At 41.2% G+C, this 18,762-nt stretch overlaps 1 protein-coding gene across 1 annotated transcript in view; it reads right to left on the bottom strand.

Annotated features, from left to right (window-relative positions):
• The window catches only part of ADGRB1 (adhesion G protein-coupled receptor B1), a 211,657-nt gene that overhangs the window by 16,370 nt on the left and 176,525 nt on the right, over positions 1–18,762 (bottom strand). The window contains exons 25-28 of the mRNA XM_054191453.1: positions 9,789–9,960; positions 8,483–8,578; positions 5,349–5,403; positions 945–1,624 (exon numbers count right to left, since the gene is read on the bottom strand). Coding sequence (XP_054047428.1) covers positions 945–1,624; positions 5,349–5,403; positions 8,483–8,578; positions 9,789–9,960 — 1,003 coding nt within the window. The remainder of the gene's footprint in view (positions 1–944; positions 1,625–5,348; positions 5,404–8,482; positions 8,579–9,788; positions 9,961–18,762) is intronic.

Below are 18,762 nucleotides of genomic sequence, written 5' to 3' on the forward strand. Positions count from 1 at the left end.
TGGGTATAAAAAAAAAAAAAAAAAAAAAAAAAAAGAGATGGGTGAAGGTTAATAAGGGGTTGATGCTGGTGTGTCAGTATAAACTCTACCACACAGTAGATAAAACAAGGAGAGTCCTTCTCCTTTTCCTTTTTCCTACACCTTTAACGTGTCTGGCTGGCTCTTCATGGTAGAAAGTGCCAGACATATAAAGACCAAAAACCACTGACACTTGAGGAGAGCTAAGCATGGGCTAAGCATAGGAGTTTGGCCAATTCAGGCTACATCCTAGCTATGTGCTTGCAGGTTGTTCACAGAATGGGAAGCAAAGAGGAAGCAATAGATCAGCCAACTGATCTACTGGAGCTTTTGAGCACCAGTCAGCCGAGACTGACGTTTGGACAGCGATGGCCAAAAAGGTCAGATGCCCTAGGATAAACCTCAGCCTAAGATTTAGGTCTAGGTCTAGGGAGAACTGCTAATACACATAATGAGTTATCACAGGTGAGAAGGGGAGTGCTGCACTTACACAAAACCTCTGACATCTCTCTGACGCTAAGAGAATGCCTTAGGGACATTTTAAACCTGCGGTCTCTAGGATTTTCTCATCTGTTTCATGGCTGAAGTCATCAAAATGGGAAACAGAGGCAGAGGACAGAAGGAGAAAAGGTAATGCAAGCCATGTCTTTGACAAACTAACAATTTTATTGGACTTTGCATTGTCTGTAGGGCTAAAGACAGTTCATCCAGCAATGGGATATGCCTGTGGAAGCTGTGAGAGATCTTAACATTACATTAGAAAACAGTGTCACCTGCCAGTGATCCCTCATGATAACATAATACTGGCATTGCATGGTGGGATGCATTTGGCCTAAGGTGGTTCTCTTGAAGCAGGTGGTGTGGCCAGCATTGAGGGCAGGGCATCATTCTGGGCTGAGAACAAGACAGTAAATTCACATGCTCACCTCTAAGGAGCTCATGGAGAGGGTGGAGACAGTTTCACTCTTGGACACCACACCCGAGTTCCCTGAGTCACCTGTGTCACACAGGCTGTTGGGAATCTGTGACTCATTGGAGATATTTTGTGGAGCCAGCTGCTGCTGTTGTTGTATCATGGGGGAACCTTGCACCTCAGTGCATGTCATCGTTACAGGCTCCCGTGGAGGACTCTTGACAACAAAGCCTGGATCAGTAGCCATACTGAGGTGGATGAGCCGTGTCTGGGGCATCTGGTCAATATTGATGCTGTATTTGCTCTCATCTTTGGGTGGTTTGGCCCGTAAGGTAGACGTGTTGGTAGGCAGAATGACGTAGCTGGTGTCCAGCGTTTGCTCTTGTGCCCGGGAGAGTTCTGAGTCCAACTTCTTGAAGATGTCCCCATCACAGATGTAGATGGACTTAGGTGGCTGATTCTTGTCCTTCTTCAGAGTGAGGCTGTGATTGCTGAACTCATTCAGGTTGATGGCTCCCAGGTAGTGTGGTGAACCCTGAAGGTGCATCTTGGAGACATTGGCTGGAAGACTGTTAAAGTTTGAGGAACCCTTCTGGTGGTTGAGCTTCAATTTCTCTTCATCTGGCAGTGATGGACGCTTCAGTGTTCCTGTAATGGTTGAGGTCCTGCAGGTGGTGATGTCTTTATTCAGCACTAGGGAGACAGACAAGTATCCTTAGCACCTCACCTAGGTTTTTGTTAACACATCAATACACCTACCACAGTCACACCATGCTAGCATGTTCCCTTGGACCTCTCGGAAAGAAGCTATGGTGGCAGAATAGTGTTTTATATTGTTTTTTGCCTTTTTTTTTTTTTTTTTTAATCCAGGATGCTGGAGGCAAAGCTAAAGCTAGGGAGAAAAAAACCTCTCATTTTGAGAGAATTCTCTGTGATGCAAATTTTCCAGCACAATTATGGCCAAAAATCCCAACTAAGCCAATACATATCATTATATTGATAAGAACATCTTGCATATATATTTAGTACATGTATTATATGTATATATATATGAAATAAGTATATTACTAGCCTATGGAGGAGTAGATTTTTTTAAAATAAAATGTTGCTTTCATACCAAAAAATATTTTAATTCAGAAAGTGGCTGAAATGCAGCATTATCAATGATTTCAAATGTAAATTCTTCTTTTTTAAAAAAACAAACAAACAAAAAAACACAACAAAACAACTTATTGAACTGCTTCAGGTTGCTCTTTTCCTTTGAACAGTTTCAGTGTCGATTTGGTATTTTAAAATGTACCACAACTTTAAATAAATTTCTAACTGTTCTCCAAAAATCTTATGTTCTAGTAATTATGGCAAATCTTTGTGAGAGCTAATTATTTAGTGTTTTACAATTTCCCTTGAGGAAAGAAAGGAGTGCCATGAATATTCCTTAATAGGAGAGGAAAGCCTTAAACTGAGGACAAGGTGAACATGCCAATTATGAGGTATATAAAGGACACACAGACACTCATTCCCACACAACACTATCCACAACAAGACATCTACTCCTTTTCTGGGAATAAGAATCTATCACTCAGTTGATTTCAGGCTGCAACAAACACCTCTGGAAGATAATTACATCAGCCTTGGTATCTCCAGGGGATGGAAATCACAGACTGTGAAGAAGGGGCAAAGTGGTGCAGGATTGAAGGCTACTTACCTGGTATTTCAGCACAGGAAAGGAGAAATAAATGCACGTTCCCCTTCTACCCATCTGAGAAGGGGGTGTGGGGGGGAGGGGAAAGGTCCTTTTATCTTTTTTTTTTCTTTCTCAATGGACCAGAGATAAAGATCTTTGAGGTAACCTGATAGCATTCAGCTGCTCCACCTGGGACAGAGGCAGGAGATGACAGAGACATCCCATGGGACTGAAGAGGCACTAATTTTTCTACCTACTCATACTGGGAGTGGTGGGTGCTGGAAGAGCAAAGCTCTCCTCAAAGACTACAGAGCAGGTAAGGCAGGATGACAAGGACATCAAATAGAATAAAAGAACTTTTAAAAAGCTGTTAAAGCTAAACACACTGAGCATAATTATTGCAGCTGCGGTCATCTTGACATTGCTAGAGGACATGCTAGGACAAATCAGAGCATGATAGCATATTCATAGCATACACTGCAGGAAGATGTTACTGAAGTGAATCCCTTCATTTGGGAGGGACAGGCTCTTCTCCATGTTCATGTCAGCTGCAGAAAGTAGGTTTGGAGAGGTTTGCACTTGACAATCCCCAAGCATGGAGCAGAGTGAGCTTTCAACACTGAGCCATGGACCCAATCCTACCTCTAAGTGAGGAGGTTATGAGTGGTATCCAGCATATCTCCAATCTGTCATAACACGAGATCTGGTACCTCCAGGAGAAACGATGGCCAGAAACCAATGAGCATATTTCTGTTTTTTATTATTCAATAAGCAGAAAGTGTAGGATGATGCACCATGTAGAAATATCTCTCAAATGGGGACTATTATTTACTACTTAGCTTGGCACAGACTAACAGCACTTTATCAGAGGAGGAATATCTCTTCAGGTAGACATCAACAAAAAAATTGTATAGCTGTATGCTGTCAAAGGAAGGGAAGCCTAGGCTGTTAGCAACCTGCTTATCCAGGGTCTTCTGCCCTGAGGTCATGTGAAACCAATCAGCTCCTTCTTTTCCTCTCAGAAGTTCAATTTGTGAGGAAGAAAGTCTGTAGCAGATCAAGAAAGGCTCCTTTATTTCAGGAGTTCAGGGTCTGCCTTGGTTTCCAGAACAAGATGGGATGCTGGCTGTGTAGCTGATTGAACACCCAGCCTGGTTGCATGTTCGTTGAGCACGTGTTCAAGTCAGACCTGGGCTCACATGCACGTTTTTCACACGTGATTTTTTGGAACTGAGGTCTTTGGTGTCAAAAAGAAAGGAGGAAGACAAATGAGAAGAGGGAGACAGCTAGAAATTAGATTAGAGAGTGTGAGACAGAAAAACAGAAAGGAAAAAATGGACAGACCCTGAAAAGAGATAAATGGACAGAAAGAGACCATGAAATAAGATATCACAGGGATAAGTAAGATAAATATACTGTGACTGTGATAAGCATAGGGAGAGGGAGTGAGGCACAGGGAAGGACAGGAAAAGATAAATAAGATATAAATAGATATTAGATAGATAAATGGTAGTGACAGTGATAGACAATGCACAGAAACACAATGACAGAGACAAATGCTGACAGAGGTATAAATACATAAATAACAGGTACAGCAAGACAGACAGCTGAGGACAGAGATAAATAAGTGATTGCAAGACAGAGAGAAAAAGATGAATTATAGATAAATACATTAGAAGCAGATAAATAAATGATACATTAGATAAAGAAAAAAATTAAAGAGACAGGTAGATGTGTACAGAAAAAGAGAGAGAGAAGGAGAGAGAAAGAAAGAAAAAAGAGAAAGAGAGAAAGAGAGAGAAAGGGAGAAAGGAAGGAAGAGGGGAAGGGAGGGAGGAAGGAAGGAAGAAAGGAAGAAAAAAAAATTTCCCATGACGGTAACTGAACACATAGTATGTACTGTCCTTGGCTAGGAGAGATCCTGGTTTGGAAGATGTGAATTCTATGCAAGTGCCAAGCAAGCTGGTGTTTCTTTTGCTTGGGAGAAGGGAGAAGTCTGGGAGGGTAAATGAAAGCCTAAATATCTACAAAGGGTAAGAAAAGCCCCCCAGCGAAATGGTCAGGCATGCCAGGACCAGGGGAGGACGAAACCTGCAGAGAGGGACAGGTAGCAAAGGAGAATCCAGACAGCACAGACACCCCCAGGGGAATGAGAGAAAAGGGAGTTACTGGCGAAAGGAGCTGTCAACTCACGCAGATTGTCACAATCATAATCTGTGTGACTGAACACGCATCAGAAAGGTGCAGGCAAAGGAGGTGGGACCTGACCCACCTCCATACGTACAGGTATCTTACAACTGCACACAGAACTGCACCTGTGGGAAGGCTCTCCAGACTCCAGACCTTCTCAAAGACAGCACAGAGCTGTGTGAGGTTGGTGTGACCCCCTCGGGCAAGGGTTGCTAAAGCAAAGAAGGATCACACTAGGAAGAGATGCATCCAATCTCTTCTTCCTTGATGCTCTTCTCTGCCACTGTGTTACACAGGCCATAGATAAGAAACAATATCTCAGAAGCAAGGCTTAATCTTAGCTAAAAGGCCAAGAGAGTCGTGGGGAAATAGAATAAGCAAAGCATAAGGGAGAATTAGGGGAGTAGTTTTCTTTTGGCCAGGGTTGAGAGTAAAGAGAGCCCACAGAAATACATGTAAGCCACTAAGACACACAAATAAAACAGAAAGGAAAAAAAAATGGCCTAGTTCAATCCCCAAACCAGGTCACTTGTTGATTCTCACCTGTGATGTGCTCACCTGATCTACAAGCCATATCCACGTCCTTCTCAAAATCGGTCTGAAAGACAGAGAACACAGAGGACGTGGTCAAAAGGAGGTGGTGGGGGAAAGAAAGACATTTAGAAAATGCAAAAACCACTTTAATTAGTGAGTCAGACATAATCACTGCCAGAAGAGTGGAAAAGCGACGTTTTCCTTGGGCTTTGAAACAAGGCAAACAGACCACTTTTTTCCAGCTGTGGCTTTTGAATCTCACACAGTGGTAAAGCTGTGACATTATTTTTCAGCTGGATTCATCTGCTTATCTATACACTAATTCCACTAATTAAAATATCTCCCTGGAACACATTTATGCACATCCCTAAAAATTAGGGGCCAGGTTCCTGGTTCATCAGCCTTGGATATACCTCCCCACACTTAGTCTAATTGGATTCACCTCCACTCATTAAAAAGACCTGGGGATGGCACTGAGAGCGTTCCATACCTACTGGGCTTTCTTGTGATCTATCACCAAGTCACATGAAGTGGAAACAAGTCTCTGCTTCTGAAACTCTTAGTGTTCAAAATCAATGGTCCCTGCAGGCACAAAGGCTGAAAAACTTTTTTTAAGTGGTCTGTACAGCCAAATGAAACTCCTTTCTTCTGCCAGTATGAGTTAATCCTTTTTTCTAAAGCTTTTAGCAGATAACATTTCAAAGAACTGGATACACTGAGTCACAGTGGGCCATGAGTTTTCATGGAATAATGGAAAGGCCACAGACTAGAAAAAGATAGAAGAGTTCACTGATTATTTCTAGTACCATTTCAGAAAGAAGACACTTAATATAATTGTATTCATGTGATTAAATGCACAGTATCTTAAGGGGGCCTACAAGAAAGCTGGTGAGGGACTTTTTAGGATGTTGGGTAATGGTAGGACTAGAGGGAATGGATTAAAACTAGAGATGGGACGATTCAGACTGGGCGTTAGGAAGAAGTTCTTCACCATGAGGGTGGTGAGACACCGGAACAGGTTGCCCAGAGAGGTGGTGGAAGCCCCATCCCTGAAAGTTTTTAAGGCCAGACTGGATGGGGCTTTGAGCAACCTGGTCTAGTGGGAGATGCCCCTGCCCATGGCAGGGGGGCTGGAACTAGATGATCTTTAAGGTCCCTTACAACCCTGACAATTCTATGATTCTATGATTTTATAGTTTAATACTTAGTTTAATACTAAGAACAGTGTGTAAAAAAATCTCCATACCCCTGGGATAAACACTTTAATATTAGCAGGTTGAGATCCAAGAGTTTTTTAAGAGCTGGTTGAGGAATTATCTCAACCTTCTTGATGCTAATTTCTTAGTAAATTATTTGGGATACCGAATAAATCTGAAGAGAAGAGAAATAAGACTGAGCTAACGTTTAAATGGGCAAGAAGGATGGCACAGAAAAATATAATCTAATTTTTGTGATTGGAGTTCTAGAAAAATGTAACCGAACAGCCTGTACTAGTTCTACAGATAAATAAAAAATAGATAGGTTTATATTTAATACCAGTCAACAAGATTTTGTGGAAAACAGTTCTACTCAGCTAAGCTTCTTTTCACTTGTTGGGCAGATTTGGAGATTATTGGAAAAGGTAATGTCAAAAATGCCATCCTGCAAAGCTTTTGATTTCTTTGGTTATAGCACAACTCAGTCACTATAAAAACATTGTATCCCTCTAAAAATGTCAGTGAGGAGTCATCATTCATGTCTGGATTCCAGAGTTCTTTGTGCTTGAATGTGAAGAAACTGATTGTAAGCTCTCTGCTTCTCAACACATCCATCAATAGGGCAGAAGTAAATGTAATCTCATTGCTGAAAAACTTGTAGCTGACACAAAATTTTGCAAGGTGGTTGATAATGAATGAAAGCAGGGAGTTATACAGAGAAACAAAAATCTGAAACTTCAGAATATAGCGCTTGGGATGGTGACAATAGGATAACAAATCCAGCAGCCACATTTTTAAAGGATGGTGAGAGTCTGAAGGGCATGTGGAAAAGGGTTGTATAAATAATTTGAAGGAAAATGTCTTACAGAGGGAGAATAGAAAAGCTTAGCGTGTTAACTTATTGAAAGGAAGATTGAGACTGGATACGATTATGTTGTCTATTATTGAAGGAGCAAAAGTACTAGGCATGCAAGGGGCTTTCTAATTACACCTAAATAGTCATAGCAAGAACCTAAGTCTGAAAATGAGAAGATTATGCATTTAAATTAGAAATGAGGCACCTTTTTTTTAAAAAACACCTATGAGATGTGGTAGAATTGTATATCCCTTGATGCCTTGATTTAAAGATTGATGACTTGTTGTATATCCTTGTTGTATATCCCTTGATGTCTTGATTTAAAGATTGAAATGAGATCTTTTACCCAAGCACAAGCTACTTAGCTTAGCACAAGACTGACTGGAAAAACACACCTTTGGGTTATGATATTGGTCTATTATTAACTAGACATTTTTGGAACTTGTTCAAATCTCGTGATTGTCCTGATGTCCTTACTCCAAACTCAGAAATCCAATGCCTCTTATATCATCTACTTTATAACACTGAAGCAGTTGCAAGAAGATTCCCCATAGCTTTTTCTTCTATGGCCTTATCTAGACTGTTTGTAAAGGACTTACACAGCAGGACCAAGGTTTACAGTGCTTAAACTGTATTCCCACTGAAGCAGGGTAAACAAATGTGCTTTTGGAAGAAGCAAATCCCTTTGAGACAGCATCTTTATAATAATGACCCAATACACTATGATTAAAATGGTATTAAACTACTGCCTCTTAGCTCTAGCTAGGATAGGGCAGCGTGATGGTGATGAAAGGGTCTGGAAGACCTGGGAGATACATTTTGCCTTTGTATTTTCTGGGAGAAAAGGGTGTCACCAAGATGTCTGCAAAACCTGGTGGGTACGTTTAAGCCTCTTAATATTACAATGAAAAGAAAATATATTTGTGTGAAAGAGGTTATGATGAGTGCTATGTTTATTCAAGCACAAGTTTAAAGAAAAAAAAGAAAGATGATTGCAAAATCTATGATGGACAGAGCCCTTAGTTTATCAGTTATGGGCTAAAAAAGCTCACAGGTCCCTTAATAATAGACGAAGTCATAGTTTTCCCTACCATTAGCTGAGCGTGTCCATTCTGAAATGACCCCCCTGAGTCTCCATTGCCCTCTTCCTGACGATCTACTACTCGGCACTTCACAGCATCCTGGACCTGCAGGAACAAATGGATTTCCAAAAGTCGGAGTCAGACAGAAATACCAAACCATATTAAGATCTGCTGAGAACCAAAACAAAACCCAAAACAACACAAAACAGTCCTTGGTAGCTCAAAAGAACATGGCTCCTACTTTACTAGCATTCAGGTATTCATTTAAAATGGTTTATATGTTACATATCTCACATACTAACAGAGTAACTCAAAGGTTTTACACATATCCTGGGTCACCATGTTGATCACTTCTAGTTGCTTGATTTAAATAACCGAGAATAAAAGTGCCTTCTATTTTGCAGCTTGCAATATGTTTACAATGGATGCTATTGCATAAATCATTATATTGGGGTCTACAATGTCTGATTATGATCTTAGATCAGCTGTAATATATATCTGAGCCAAAGCTCACTGAAATCAATGGAAAAAAAAAATGCCAGTGACTGCAACAGGAGTTAAATGCAGGCCCATATTCATAATGCAATTAGTTGAATGAGTCTGAGCCAAGCCGGTGGTGTAATTCCATTGATTTCATTGGCCTGACATAAGAAATTAATCTGTTTTACTTAATTTAAAGGAGCTGTAAGAAGATAAAATGAATATTGAAAAAACCTCCTTCCTGTCTCTGTTATTAATAGCCTATCCACTCAGTAGGACGAAAAGAATAAAAGAAACATAGAAGATTCATCCTTTTCTTCCCTGATATAATTTACCATTTTAAATCTCCACAGGGAAGCTGAAGAGAATTTATTAAATTTCCTTGCTTGATTATTGCTAGCTTTACTTTCTAGCTCGGATATCTAGGTGCTAATGCCAACATACAATTATTCTGTAAACCTCGGTGGAAGTTGCCCCTCTTGAAATCAAACAAACAATAATTGTTTTCCTTAACAGTCCATTTTTGGAAGTGGGGCGTAAACATTCTGGAATTACTTAATTTGGTCTTAAACAAGCAAAACCTGACAGGTTAGCTATAAAACAAGCTAATCTAAGACTGTCCCCCAAATTCCACTCAGCATGACAACCATTTGTTCATCCCTTCTTCCCTCCTTCCCTCTGACTGATGGCGTCATGGTCATTTTTGTGGTCACTGTCTATACAAAGGTGAAAGATCATAGGATTAGAGAAGCTACTAGGTTGACTGGACATTTTTCAGATGTTTTCTGTGGGAAATATCTTGGTTACATAAAAGAGAACGACTCATTCGTCTCACCTCCCGCCTTAGGATGCAATGGACCATCACGATGACAAAGCCTTCCAATGAGTCAAAGACGGCAAAAAGAATCTGGAAGAGTGCCGACCGCCGATCTGTGATTGCCAGAACTGCAGACATCCATGTGAGAGCCAGGAGAGGCAGGACCACACAGGAGCTCCAAAGGGATGCCCTGTTAAGGGAGAGAAAAAGAGAATTCAGCTCCACTTCAGCCTCATCCGCTTCCACGTGGGATGCTAATTCAGCCTCCTGATCCCATGGGGCTTCAGAAGACTTCTTTAGCAAATGTGTACTTGTGCCAGATGTCTTCTGAGTCCCCGTCACAGGGAAGCAGGAAGATGCTTTGCACACTCACGCTACCAAAACAGGTGACACACGTTTCTACGGGAGGGATTACTTTTCAATGGTGCAGTCATGCATAAAACTTGAGGTGGGGAGGAAGGATGCAGATACCTCACTCCCCCTTTCACACCCTTCCCACTCTATGTCACTACACCACAACGATGGTATTTCCCAAGGAGGGGAGACAAAGTACAATCACTATATGTTGCCAAAGGGAAGGGGAACAGTTGCAGCAGAGACTGGTTTGTCACGATGGCTGTCGGTACTTGGGTTACAGACACTTGGACTTCCACAGCACATGGAAGACACCAACACTGGGGACGTGTCACGGTTTCAAGTGACTAAAACGGACAAGCATAGAGCTGATGTGAACACTGTTATTTCGTTCTTGCTCCCTTACTCTCCAGCTGATGGTCCATACAACACTACATCAATTAACATCAGGAGAACTGACACTTGATCCAATTTTTCTGTGAAAAAAAAATTTTCTGCTTTCTTGTGTAATCTCCCCAGCTGAATGCTTTGAAAAAAAAAATACAGTTGTTTCTATATTTAGCAATTATTGTAAATAATTTATTCTTGGCTGGACATTCTGGGTTAAAATAACTTAAGATTCAAGCCACTTCTTAATTCACAAGATAGGAAACTGTACAAAGCAGTTTTCTGTAATACAAGTACTGCCCCATGAACCTCCACTTTATCTATGAATGATAGCTCTAGAATTGGGAAAGCAGCTCTGTTCCTATGGACTATTTAGTCATTCAGCTCTCTGACCAAAAAGGGTCCTAAGCAATTTTAGCAGCTTACTAGGAAGATTTTAAGCTGTCAGTCATCCTATATATTTGGCAGCACTGGTGCACCAAGAGTACCAGGAGAATTTCTCTGCAGGCTTTTATCTAACAGATGAGAGTAGACCTATGCACAGGCGGAATAACAAGTTGGGCTTCAAGATTTCTCTGTGTAGAAAACCTCAGCCTATATACTAAGAAACAAATACAGGCAACACAATAAATTACAGGACAGATATCATGACACACGTTTTACAGTACTTACATGGGACTTGCTTACCATTTTCTGCTATATGGTCAAGTTTTTAATAATGTTTACTTGCTGGTTATCCAGGTACCACTCTCACAGACCTCAGTGAGAGTTTTACCTGAACAAAGCTGGAGCTTGGACACAGGTATGGACATCAGGATATAACGCCCTGGCTTCAGTTAAGTTTTTCAAGGATTGTTACATCAGTTCTGCTGTAACGACCACATACTGAAGTAACAGGTTATTTTTATAGTCTTAACAATACTCTGATTGCAAATATTTCCACAACTTGTCCAGACTCAGACGTGTTCCTTAGTGGCATTATTAAGCAATATAATTTACCTAAGGGAGCAGCTAAATGGAATATACTTTTTTTCAATTAAAACAAGCATTATGATACTTCCGTGTAAGGCAAGGGCCGTGGCATAATCTCATACTTCATAATTTTATACAGGATGACAAACTGAATGTTCTTTAACATCCAGCAGAAACTATAATTTGAAAGTATTATTAAAAAAAAAAAAAAAAAAAGCAACAGCCAGACAGCCCTCAACCAAACAGCTCCCAAACAGAAGTTTTTATTCCGTGTCTCCCTTAGCCCTCTGAAATCATAGAATCATAGAATCTGCCTCATCATACTGAAATCTCTCTTTGCTATCATTTGCAGTGGTGCATTAATAAAACTGGCTGAGCAGTAAGCGCAGCGAAAAAATCAGAGACGCAGAAAAGCCAAATGGAAAGATAAGGCTTGCTCCCTAACAAGCCACTCTCGATGTGTCTTCCATGCAAGTATCAGGAAACACAACATGCCTGATGCTTGGCTTGGCAGATGAAGCCATTCCAGCAGCAACTCGCAATTGTGATTGCTGGAATCCAGCAAGGTCAATAGAGGCTGCCAGAAAAGGTCTGTACCAGACAACTCTGCTTCCTGGAATTATCTGGTCTCCCAGCACAGTCTTAATACACACATGTGCGTACGTTACTACCACCAACAGGCAAACAAGAAACCTGGCAACCACATTTGATAATGAATCTGACCTCTCAATATGGGTCTGAACCAGCTGTCTAAATTTGGAGGGATTTTCTGTTCTTGAAAAGAACTGCAACATCAGATTGACAAAAATTTGGATCTGGATCCAAGATTTAGATGTGGATTTGGGGTTGCAAGGGATGCTGCTGAGGAGGTAAATTATGTTTCTCTTTAGCAAGTGGTTAGACTTCAATCCACTGGCTTCAAAACCTACTTTAAAAAAAAAATAAAAAATAATGCAGGCTCTCTGCCTTAGCAAGGCATTGCTTGAGTCTATTTGCTATCCAGAGCACAGATGCAATGATTCATAATTACAGTGGGCTCCATTCAGAGCTCCTGCTCTCTTCATGCTGGACTCAATGAGTCCTTCACAGCCTCTTGCTCTGTGTGTCTCCATGTGGGCAAACTATTCAACTTTCTTCTGAGTTGGGACATCCTGGTGGACTTCACTATTTCTCCCAACATAAGCAACCTTAAATCGCCACTTAAAATCTCTGCCCTTCCAACCACATGATGAAAATATCATCTACCCTTCCAACTCAGACAATGAAAACAGTATTATGCCACATATTCAGCTGGAGTAAATCAGGATTTTCCCAAATGAGTTGTGCTGACTTACACCAACTAAGAGTATGGCCTTTCTGCTCTCTTTGTGATTCACCTTGCAGATGCCTTCTCAACAATATTAATCCCTTATAAATGTTACCGAAATGTTGCTTGATACTTAATGCATAATCTTTATTCTCAGGCAGCAGATGGCAACAGGTCATAGGAATGTAACTTACTCTGATTTCACTTTCCGGGCTCTGCTTAGCTTTTAAAATATTAAATAAAAAAAAAGTTCCATTAAAAAAAAAAAAATCATATCAAGACTGAAATTTCAGAAGAAAACTCAGGGTAAGATAAGTGAGTTTCCTGTGACTTTGCCCTTAATTCTATTTGCTTGAGCTGGATTCATAGCAGAACTCACACTTCTGCCACCTTTCCATTTTGCCCTTCTTTAGGAGGTACTGCGCATCCTTAAAAGGTTCCAGAATAATGTATAAGACCTAAGAAACTTCATGTTATGTTGCCACGTGATGTGAAATGTAATCATGATGATGAGTTATATAATGACACTGTGATTACGTAATGACTCTTCATTATGGATTATCTATGATCAATGAATCCACGACTTTTATTGCTGAAGACAAAGGAATTATCTGGCAGATCCTCTTATTTGTCACATGCATGACAGCACTCATGATGAGTGACAGTAACATCAAGGGAAGATTGTTACACAGCACTGTGGAAGCATGATGCTGATGATGCATGGTGATGACCATGACATGACAATGTTACTCAGCAGTACAGTTGTAGTGTCACGTTGTTCCTCCCCACCACTCCACACTACTGCTGCATTGCAGAGGAAGGGCATTACTTTGAGATATGGCAATGCCACAGCGCAACCAAATAGAATCACAATGACGTGTGACAACACGGCCACACGATAACATTGTCCACAGCTTTATCCAGCATGGCAAAGACTTTACCTTATGAAAGCACAGAGCAGACCCAGCTCTGGCAACAAGCAGATGATGGCCTTTGGTCAAAATGTCAAAAACTAGCTGTGGTTTTGTTCTTTAGCTAGCTGGCATCTTTGAGAGCCTTCGCCTTGGCAGAAGAAGCAGGATAAACTGATGGCACTCAGAGGATAGCAATGGAAAGAGCAAAAAAATGTTTTTGGAAACAAAGATCTACATGAAGAAAGATTAAGAAGCCTGCACCCTGACAAAAGGCAAGTGCAAGCAGACATAGAGTATGTGCCAACAAAGATGGAAAGGGTTATTATAAAGAAGTGATCAATTCTTCTTATTACTCAATACTGACAGGGCAGCCAGTACCATAAGCTAAAGAAGTAGCAGAAGGAAAAATAGCTTTATAAATCAGAAATCAGCTCCTGGAGAGGAGCTCTGAAAAGGGAGATGGTAGGTGAACTCAACACATGAGAGAATGGATGGCTCTTTACATGCTGCACAGGGTGACACATGCTGCACCACTATTATGATGAGCATGCTAGTCCTGCATCACAGTGGTTCTGCTACAGGAAAATCACAGTACAAGGATTTACTTTATTCATTCTCTCATGCATTATCATAAGTGTTGCCCCAAGTTTAGAGAAAATCCCTTTAAGTCAATGCCCATATAACCAAGATAGGAAATCTGTAACTAGAAAACAGGGCACTGTGCACGCTCTTCCCATGCACAGTCAACACAGAAACACAAGATATTATTTCTATTTTCAGCAAAATATGATTCTTCTCTTGGATGCTGCAATTTGAACCACACAACTAGAGGAAAAGGAAATCAAATGCCTTTAAATGAGACAAGCAGGTAATGAAGTAGTTATGGGCAGACTGCTTGGTTATTGAACCCTGATAAGGGAAGTTGTTCTTTGACAGTCCAAGCAAGGGCCTGTAGGGCCCAAGTATTATCCCCAGGCAAGGATACGACTTCAAATTCCTTGAACTATGAGAACAACCCTCTCCTGAGGAACAGTCTCCTTCATAAAACCAGCCATGCATGGAAATATTGATTCACATTAGTCCTGGAACTAAAATACAGAAAATTTGACATCTAAGACTTACTGAAATGACTATGAGCCAAGAAAAAGAATAAATTCCTTAGATGGGAGATTTGTTACCTGAGCTTCTGATGATGTAAGAGGGGTGATGCATGAGAAGTGTCATGAGGACTCCCTAACATTAACTCTTGGGTGGGTTGCCTGCAAGAAGAATACACTGTGCCAAGGCCTTAGTCTTGGGCCAGTCTCTTCCCTATGGTCCGTATCTGCAATGCACTACCCATCAGGAATTCCATCCATCCATCCATCCATGCACCTATCCAAGAGCAGTCCCTGGTATCTGCAGTGGATGTCCTCATTCACAGCAAGTACAAAAAAATGGCATACCCCTGCAATATTTTTTCCCTGTCTCAGATAAAAAAAAATTCACAGCTAGCAAAGACAAATTAATTATAAGGCAGTATTTCACAGGCTGAGGCTACCCTAGAGGCAGCAATAAAAGGAAGGAAATGTGGGATCAGACATCTTCTAATGGCAAAATATGACCAGTATCTTCTCCAGAACAACCTAAAGGGAAAGGGTTTTTTAACCCACATCTGTAAAGTCTGGCTAACCCTTAAGAGGTCATAGACATCCAAAGATTTCCTTTCTATCATTTCCTAATTTAAGAATCATGGAATCACGGAATTTTTCAGAGCTGGAAGGGACCTCTAGAGATCATCCAGTCCAACTCCCCTGATAAAGCAGGATTGCCTAGAGGACATTACTCAGGACTGCATCCAGGTGGGTCTTGAAAGTCTCCAGAGAAGGGGACTCCACAACCTCCCTGGGCAGCCTCTTCCAGTGCTCTGTCACCCTCACCATAAAGAAGTTTTTTCTCATATTTGTTTGGAACTTCCCATGTTCCAGCTTGTGCCCGTTACCCCTCGTCCTGTTACTGGAATCCACTGAAAAGAGTCTGGCTCCATCCTTAAACCCACCCTTTAGATACTTGTCAACATTAATAAGGTCCCCCCTCAGCCTTCTCTTCTCCATCCCAGCTCTCTCAGCCTTTCCTCATAAGAGAGATGCTCCAATCCCTCAGTCATCTTTGTTGCCCTACGCTGGACTGTGTCCAGTAGTTCCCTGTCTCTCTTGAACTGGGGAGCCCAGAGCTGGACACAGTATTCCAGTTGTGGCCTCACCAGTGCAGAGTGGAGGGGGAGAATGACCTCCCTTGACCTGCTGGCCACACTCTTCCCTATGCAGCCCAGAATTCCGTTGGCCTTCTTGGCAACAAGGGCACATTGCTGGTTCATGGATAATTTACTGTCTACCACGATGACCAGATCCTTTTCTTCAGAGCTGCTTTCCAGCAGGACCACCCCTGACCTATACTGATGTCTGACATTCTTCCTCCCCAGGTGCAGGACCCTACACTTTTCCTTGTTGAACCTCATTAGGTTCTTCTCTGCCCAGCTCTCCAGTCTGTCCAGGTCACGCTGGATGGCAGCACGGCCCTCTGGGGTGTCAGCCACCCCACGCAGTTTGGTATCATCAATGAACTTGCTGAGCATACACTCTGCCCCCTCATTCATGTCGTTGATGAATGCGTTAAACAATACTGGTCCAAGAATTGACCCCTGGGGGACACCACTGGTTACAGGCCTCCAACTCGACTCAGCTCCATTAATCACAACCCTCTGAGTCCTGTCACACAGCCAGCTCTCAATTCACCTTACTGTCCCCTCGTCTAATCCACACTTCCTCAGTTTCCTAAGGAGGATGTTATGAGAGACAGTGTCAAAAGCCTTGCTGAAGTCAAGGTAAATGACATCTGCTGCTCTGCCCTCATCTAGCCAACCAGTTATAGCATCATAGAAGGCTATGAGATTGGTCAAGCATGATTTACCCTTGGTAAATACATGGTGACCACTTCCAATAACTTACTGCTCTTGAACCTGCTTGGGTGTGACATCCAGAACAAGTCACTCCATTACCTTCCCAGGGACGGAGGTGAGACTAACCGGTCTGTAGTTCCCTGGGTCCTCCTTCCTGCCTTTTTTGAAGGCTGGAGTGATATTGGCCTTCCTCCAGTCCTTAATGCACAATTTCCAGTGCATGTTTTTTCATGATTACTACCTGCTCTCCCATCAGTGGTTTACCATGTTTTCCCTCAGTTATACTTCCCCTTCTCTGACTCCTTCTCTCTTAGACATGGGTATTACCACAAAGAGTTTCTCAAAACTTCTATGATTTCCAAAAGACAAGAAAAAAGGACTAAAAGATCTATCATTTCATGCCATGCTACCCCAGAAATGAGACTCTGAAATCTATGGGACATAGGGTGGAGAGGACATGAGCAAACCCAGCAGGAGCAAGGCAGGAACATCCTTGATGTGCTCTCTACCTAAGAACTATGGCTAATTCCAGGTCAGAGAGGAGCCAAAAACCCTAATGGCATCTGGTTTACATTACAAGACTTCAAAACTGAATGGCAAAGCTGGTCTAAGTTCTGGGATGAAGGCCAGTAGAATGGTGGCAGTGGCACGAAGCATGATCAGGGCTTTGCCTTGTTGACAACCTAATTTACAATAGATTTGGAGGAAGAAAACCAGAAACAGTTCAGCTGCAGAATGAAGTGGACGACAAGGGTAGATGAGGGCTGAGTAAACTAGGTTGTGTATTATTCAGTGGTCCCTTTGCAAGGACAAGAGCATAGGACACTTCAGGACAAACAACAAAACCAGTACTGGAATTTATCATCTAAGGTATTCTATCTGCTGGGAAAAAAAGGACAAGAGCCCTCCAATTTCTATCAAACCACTTAAATTAGAAAAACAGGATAAGTAGGAGATCTGGATTTCATATCCCTTTTTTTTCCGATTTGAAGATGAATCAGAATATGTGATTTTTGACAGACCAACCTCAGATAATATGGGAGAAGGATTTGAGATTGTTTTACTTTTTACATGAATTTGCTATGAAGTGAAAGCCTCTCCTATTTAACGGTCTAATTTATTAATAGCAAAGCTTCTGCTGGTTTAGCATTCCTCTGCAGTCGCAGGAAACCGAAATGCGGTGACCTGCTAATTCCAGACTTGTGGTACGCGTGTCTGGACCAAAGCCAACTCACCATCTCAGCTGGGCACTGCTGCAAAAGGTAAGTAAACCACTTCAGCAGTGAAAAATAAATGGGATTTTGTTTAGGTTTTGCATCTCAGAAATTGCTAGCTCTTGAGGTGATTGCATGTTCTCTTTTTCTAATGGCAATTGTTTGTTTTCTCAGAAATGTTTATTTTTTTCCCTGAACTCTTTTGGATTTTATATAAATGGCTCAGTTTTCAGAAAAAAAGGAGAAAACCTTGACTTTTGATTTTCTTTTATATTTATACATTTTGAGATTTGGCACTCAAATGATTATTTATTTTTTAGATTAATAAAAGGTAGGAGTTTTCAAATTGCAGATGTCTAGATCTGAGATTGTTTCTTTCACACATTTTACGTATATTTCTTTTTTCATCAAAACCAAAAATATAGCATCACTTGGAAATGATGTAGACAACAACATTTCAAAAAAGGGGAGGAAGACAAACCTTTCCTCATTGCTCTGCCTCCTACCTTAACCTTTGGGGAAAAAAGCCAACTATATAAATAGCAACAATTTCTCCAGCAGAACAAAGCTCTGGCATTTTAATTTTTTATTTTTATTTTTTTTACTAACTCCAGCATATAAGAAAAGATTTAACAGCATTTGACTTTTGTAACTCAGAGCTATGAAATGCTTTAAGATTTTAAGAAATAATTCTAAGTGCTTTAAGGGGTCGAAAACAGGCAGTCAAATCTTATCAAATCAGAACTGCAGCCCTACGAGGTATTAAACTTAACTTCAGCCTTTTATAAGAGAAAAAAAAACACTCACCAACTCACTGAAATCATACTCAATGCTCTGCAGCCTCTGGAGTAAAAAACTCAATCACGTGCTCAAGTGTTTGACAAAGCTGGAGTTTGAAGCCCTCATC

Source organism: Rissa tridactyla, chromosome 2 (genome assembly GCF_028500815.1).
Source record: "Rissa tridactyla isolate bRisTri1 chromosome 2, bRisTri1.patW.cur.20221130, whole genome shotgun sequence".
Classification (NCBI taxonomy): domain Eukaryota; kingdom Metazoa; phylum Chordata; class Aves; order Charadriiformes; family Laridae; genus Rissa; species Rissa tridactyla.